Source organism: Numenius arquata, chromosome 1 (assembly GCF_964106895.1).
Source record: "Numenius arquata chromosome 1, bNumArq3.hap1.1, whole genome shotgun sequence".
Classification (NCBI taxonomy): Eukaryota; Metazoa; Chordata; class Aves; order Charadriiformes; family Scolopacidae; genus Numenius; species Numenius arquata.
Genome location: NC_133576.1, coordinates 62901223 through 62907222, shown reverse-complemented (window position 1 = coordinate 62907222; position 6000 = coordinate 62901223). Strand labels below are relative to the sequence as shown.

At 38.0% G+C, this 6000-nt stretch overlaps 1 protein-coding gene across 1 annotated transcript in view; it reads right to left on the bottom strand.

Annotated features, from left to right (window-relative positions):
* Positions 1 to 325: 325 nt before the first annotated feature.
* PUDP (pseudouridine 5'-phosphatase) overlaps positions 326 to 6000 on the bottom strand; it is a 73579-nt gene continuing 67904 nt past the window's right edge. The window contains exon 4 of the mRNA XM_074152683.1: positions 326 to 4285. Within this exon, the coding sequence (XP_074008784.1) occupies positions 4109 to 4285 (177 nt within the window). The 3' untranslated portion in view covers positions 326 to 4108. The remainder of the gene's footprint in view (positions 4286 to 6000) is intronic.

Sequence of the window (6000 nt, the reverse complement as noted above, 5' to 3'; positions counted from 1 at the left end):
TCTAAATTTATCAAAATTTTTGTTTTAAAGAGTGGATTTCTGTATGCATAACCAATATCTAGAGCTAGTAATAAAGCAGAAAATGTCAAGATTCATTCTCTAATTGTTAAAGATACAGATGAATCTTAATGCAGTGGAAAACCACTTCATTTCTTCTTACTATGAAGTTACTTGCAACTTTTTCTGATTTATCTAGTTTAGCTTCTGCTGAAGACATTTTTTTGGAATATATGCAACACGAGCCTGACGTTGGGCACAGGTTTCTATGGTTTAACTATAGCATTCTTTAGAAAGACATCTAATCCAAATGAGGAACAAACATCTCAACTTTTCCCGATCTTTATTTGTAGAAGGTAAATGCCAAGCTTCACAGACTGCATTTTGAAATTAATCCTGTACCAATGCAATGAATTTTCTCTTGAATATATTCGGTGAAACTCCTGTTTATGTTTATCTTTGCAACCTACAAATTCTATCAAGATTAATTCCATTGGAGTTACAGTAGAATGTAAAACCTAATTCACTTATGAGGCAGCAAGGGGTTTAATTTCTAGTACAACACTCCATACATGATTAACTGGCTTTTTTTTTTTTTTTTTTTTTTTTTTTCCCAGTATCTATATTTTCATGGCTGAATTTAGCTCCATCTTGCTGCACTGATCCTACTTTCCAATGGTAAAAACTTGGTCAGGAAGTTTTGCCTTTATTTTGTGGAGGCTGGAATTCTCAGGATTTGCCTGAAGCACATGTTCTATATTAAGCCAAAATAAAACTAAACATATCCTTAAAATTAAGCTGGTGCTTAATTTCTATGCTTAATAAAAATGAATTAAGAATGCACTTCACTATTTGTTGGGATTGAAGTCTGCTTGCTGAGTTAGAGGGCAGAGTTTTTGGATTAGTTTTTAACAGTCCTCTTCATACAAACACAGATGGAGCATTCAAATGTCCTGATTGCTCACATGTACTCATGATCTGTAGCCAGGATCTGGTATGGATTTTTTTACTTCAGTCAGAACAGGACTTCAACTGCAAAGCAGCAGATGGAAGGAAGGGATCCAAGTTTTTAATCCTTTTTTTTTGTTTTTCTTTTTGAACAGATGTTGTTGAGATGATCGAGCTACAGAGCCACAAATCCAACCACAAACTGAGTAAAGAAATATATACAAACATATGTTGATAGTTGGTATATGGTTAATCAGGCAGGCTACAGGCACCTACTGCTGACATGAATATCCACTTTTCGTATGATGGAGATGAAAGGATTTTTAAGATTACTATAGATGAAGAATTTAATTTTGTGTACTCTTTTATTTCTTACTCAGTCAACAGAAAAGCCAACCACAACACTGATACTTCCTTTAATAACAGTCAAATGGTTCAGCACAGGACCAGCAAGTTGGTCAACAGCAATCAGTAAAGTAGATGGAAGGGAATTTTTAGTAAAAGGAGGGGAAAGTTATAGTGTATGCCTCAGGTTCACAGATTTTAGTTTTGGGCAATAATCTCACCGACAACTGTCAAGTGGAACACTAAATGCATAAAAGAATAATTGTACGGGATAGCATTTACTGTTGAGCTAAGAAGTGATAGTTTTCTGACTATCAATTCCCAGCACAAGATAAGGCTATTAAATTACAATTGCAGGGTATGCTGATCTCATCATGGTGGTCATGATGAAGTAATTCTGATTTTGTCAGTGATATATTTATTAATGTCTCTACATTTTTAAAAAGAAAATTCAAGACTTTGATGAGTTCCTTCGAAGTAAACTGTAAATGAGATGTGCTTCATTTTTTCATTTTTATTTTGTGTAAAACTCCTCAGTTAAATTAAATATATGCAAAACTTTGAAAAAGTTACTAATTACAGCTTATTAAAGCTTGTTCTACCTCGTAACTTCCCTGTTGGAATTCAGCAGTTATGAACGAAGGGGATCCCAACAGGCACCTGTTTTACACTTGAAAGCTCAGAATTATTGCTCTACAGTAGCAATAATTTGTGTTATGTAACATAAGTCGAAGGAGGAATTATACAGCAAAATTTCTGTTATCTTCTCTGGAAAGACCAGAAATGGAATTCATATTCGATGGGATGAGTTGTTACTACTGTACGAACACTACTGACTGCAATATCCATGGACCTAAAGAAGTAACATAATATGCAAAATACCTATACTGAAACAATATTTACCCTTTATTTAAAAAAATGCTTCCAGATCCTTAGATGAAAAGCATTTAACTGTAAAACATTATACTATACGTACTAAAAATCTTCTAGTATCATCTAGGTCATATTTGACTGACCATATTGAATAAAAGTTTCTTAATTCTTTGAGGTATGAACAGACTACAGTAACAGAAAAAAAGAAAAGTCTACATAGAAGATGTAAAAGTTTGGTCTTTTTTAAATCCAGGAGCAAAGAAATGTAAAGAAATTCACCTTGAATATTGAAGGAGAAGAAAACAAAATAAGAAAACACAAGAAGTAACAACAGAAACCCTGCAAATAACTGCAAAAAAAGCCAACGAGCACAGGGTACAAAGGGGGATTAGGTAGGCAAGTACAGTATGAGAAAATGGACAAACATGTTGATAGTGACAACTGTATAAAAAAAAAATGTAATGGAATAAAAGCCAATCTAGAACAGATTTCTGGTTAAAGTCTAAACAGTAAGTCATTCAAGTGGAAACAGAACAAGAAGCTTCTATGATGTGCAGATGCACGGGGTTTGTGTGGCAAGGTTTTGGTAGTGGGGAGGGCTATAGGGGCGGCTTCTGTGAGAAGCTGCTAGAAGCTTCTCCGTGTGTCCTAGAGAGCCAATGCCAGTTGGCTCCAAGACGGACCAGCTGCTGGCCGAAGCCAAGCCTTTCAGTGACAGTGGTAGTGCCCCTGTGATAACGCATTTAAGAAGAGGAAAAAAAACCTGGGCAACAGCAATGGCAGCTGGAGAGAGGAGTGAGAATATGTGAGAGACAATTCTGCAGATGCCAACGTCAGTGAAGCAGGAGGGAGAGGAGGTGTTTCAGGTGACAGAGCAAAGATTCCCCTGCAGCCCATGATGAAGACCATGGTGAGGCAGGCTGTCCCCCTGCAGCCCATGGAGGTTAACAGTGAAGCAGATCTCCACTTGCAGCTTGTGGAGGACCCCACGCTGGAGCAGGCGGATGCACCTGAAAGAGACTGTGACTCTGTGGAGAGCCTGTGCTGGAGCAGGCTCCTGGCAGGGCCTGGGATCTCACAGGGAGAAGCCCACGCTGTAGTGGGTTTTCTGACAGGACTTGTGACCCCTTGGGAGACCCGTGCTGGAGCAGTCTGTTTCTGTAGGACTGCACCCTGTGGAAGGGACCCAAGCTGGAGCAGTTCGTGAAGAACTGCAGCCCATGGGAAGGACCCGTGATGGAGAATTTAATGGAGAACTGTCTCCCTTGGGAGGGAACACACACTGGAGCAGGGGAAGAGTGTGAGGAGTCTTGCCCCTGAGGAGGAAGAAGCAGCAGAGACAACATGATGAACTGACTGCAACCCCCATTGCCTCTCTCCCTGTGCCACTGGAGGGGAGGAGGTATAGAATCTGGGAGTAAAGACCAGGAAGAAGGGAGGGGTGGGGGAAGGTGGTTTAAGATTTAGTTTTCATTTCTCATTATCCTACTCTGATTTGATTGGTATTAAATTAAATTAATTTCCCCAAGCAGAGTCTCTTTTGCCTGTGATGGTAACTGGTGAGTGATCTCTCCCTGTCTTTATCTCAACCCATGAGATATCTCAACCCATTTTGTTATATTTTTTCTCCCCTGTCCAATTGAGGAGAGTGGCTGTGGTGGGCACCTGGCATCCAGCCAGGGTCAGCCCACCACAGCAGAGAACAAGGCTGGATTCGTTTCACAAGACAAAATGCCGCTTTAATTTAGCAGTTATCATGAGGACAAATCGTAAACATTCCAGTCAACTTTCAAAGGTACGGTGTGGAAGACTTGGTGTTAACAGGATTTTTGTGCTCTAGTTTTGAAGAAGAGAGGAAAACATGTAAAACAATCATAAAACCATAACAAAATTTCATTCCACTTTCCCAATCTGCAGTCAAATGCATGTTCATAGAGATTAGGCATTAATCATATGCTGGTAAACCAAACAGTTCTGGTTTGAAATCTTCCATGGAGTTCAGCAGTAGTGTTGCCTCCTTTTTAAGATTGGGATTTAATTTTTCATCTGGAATCATAACCACTTGCATTCCTGCTGCCAGGGCTCCTTTCACTCCAAGTGGCGCATCTTCAAACACAAGACACTGAGAAACAAGGAGGTAAGGGGAAAAAATTAAAAAATAATGTTACTATGAACTTTTAATCTTTTGATTTAAAAGAGAGAATGATCCCAAATAAAACTTAGCAGGAAAGCTAAATTCCTGGCTTAGACACCCCTAATTAGAACAAGGGCAAGCTTCTCAATTTGAACATCTGTATGGTAGTTAGCCTTAAATTAATTTAAATTCAAAAAACCATCAACATGCATACTTAAATCCCAGCAACTGGTTATCCAGATATTTCTAGATGATTTGTTTTATAGGGACGGATTTAAGCATAAGCTTAAAGTAAAGTTAAGCAAGTGCTTAAATACCTTTATAAGCAGGCAATTTAACTCTTCAAGACCAACTTTACAACCTGCAAAATGGCAAAAGCAATGCTTTCATTTACAGGTGTGTCATTTTCTACGTACAATAGAGCGGGAAGACTGCATTACCTAGGTCAATATTAGGACTTTGGATGAGTGGAGAGTAAGACAGAAGTCACTTGTCAGAAGAGTGCTGTCAAATTCATGCTCTATTTACTTAATTCTTCCAAAGCAATGGTGAGAAAGAAAATGAGCAATTATATTGGTAAGTTACTTTTAGAGAAGAGACACTTTAGTCAGGTAAAAGTTCAGTTGCTTACAATAGTAACAATTATTCAATATTGCAGTTTGGAAGCAAAGTTGTTAAAAATAATCAATACATTATTTATGTGAATTTTGTAGTTTAACATCAGAATATTGAGAAATAAATATATAACAAATCATCTAGTCTGAACTTCTATATAATAAAAGATAATGCTTCTGGAGTTCATTTCGGAATGTATATAATAAAACGTCTCTTCCTGACATTACCCAGTTTGAGTTTGAATTTCTAGTCATGGACAATGCAATGCAACCTTTGGCATCTAACCATCCCAAAAATTCTGACCTCCACTGACAAGTGGTTTCTAACACTTCTGCAATTCAGACCATTTATTATCAATATTACTAGCACTGCTGCTACTACTACTAATACCAAAACTACTGCCAGAAGTCATTTCAGTAATTCAACATAGATGTTGGGATGGTTAGTGCAATTTTCCCCATACCCTTCAGACAGCGCAACTTTGCCTTATCACAAATTTCTCTCTTGTGCATTAGGCCATTCTCTACAGTCATTACTGATCTACCAAATCCCTTCCAAATCCCATCCAGGATGGATTATCTCATGTTTTTCTTCACAATACGATAGGCTGTGGCAACTAATGCAAATGGGTAAAAGTAATGCTAAATTTGCTAAACTTAAAAGTTTAACTTTTGACTGAATCTAGATATGACACACTGGGAGAACATACAGTATCACACTGCATCTTTTAGGCTCTCTAACACACAACTATTTCACTAGGGAAGATGAGGAATGCACAACTTTTGTCTGTTCTGGCTGTGCTCTAAGAGAACCAAGTTGCAACCTGCAAAAACTTTACAATGTTCAAAGAAAACATTTGTGCAAGATGTATTAAACGTCTGCTCTGTATATACCCATCTGTATCAGAGACTGTGGAAGAGCAAGAGGGAATGAACCTTTTCTTTCTGCTTTCTTTTCTTTTTAAAGTACTTATTCTTGGCCATCAACATGCCAGCAACCACTTGGAGTCTGCCAAGAGAAGGTAACAGGTGCTTTCTACCTTGCATGTAATAAAATAAAACTTAATTAATGATTTTAGTAAGCCAGTG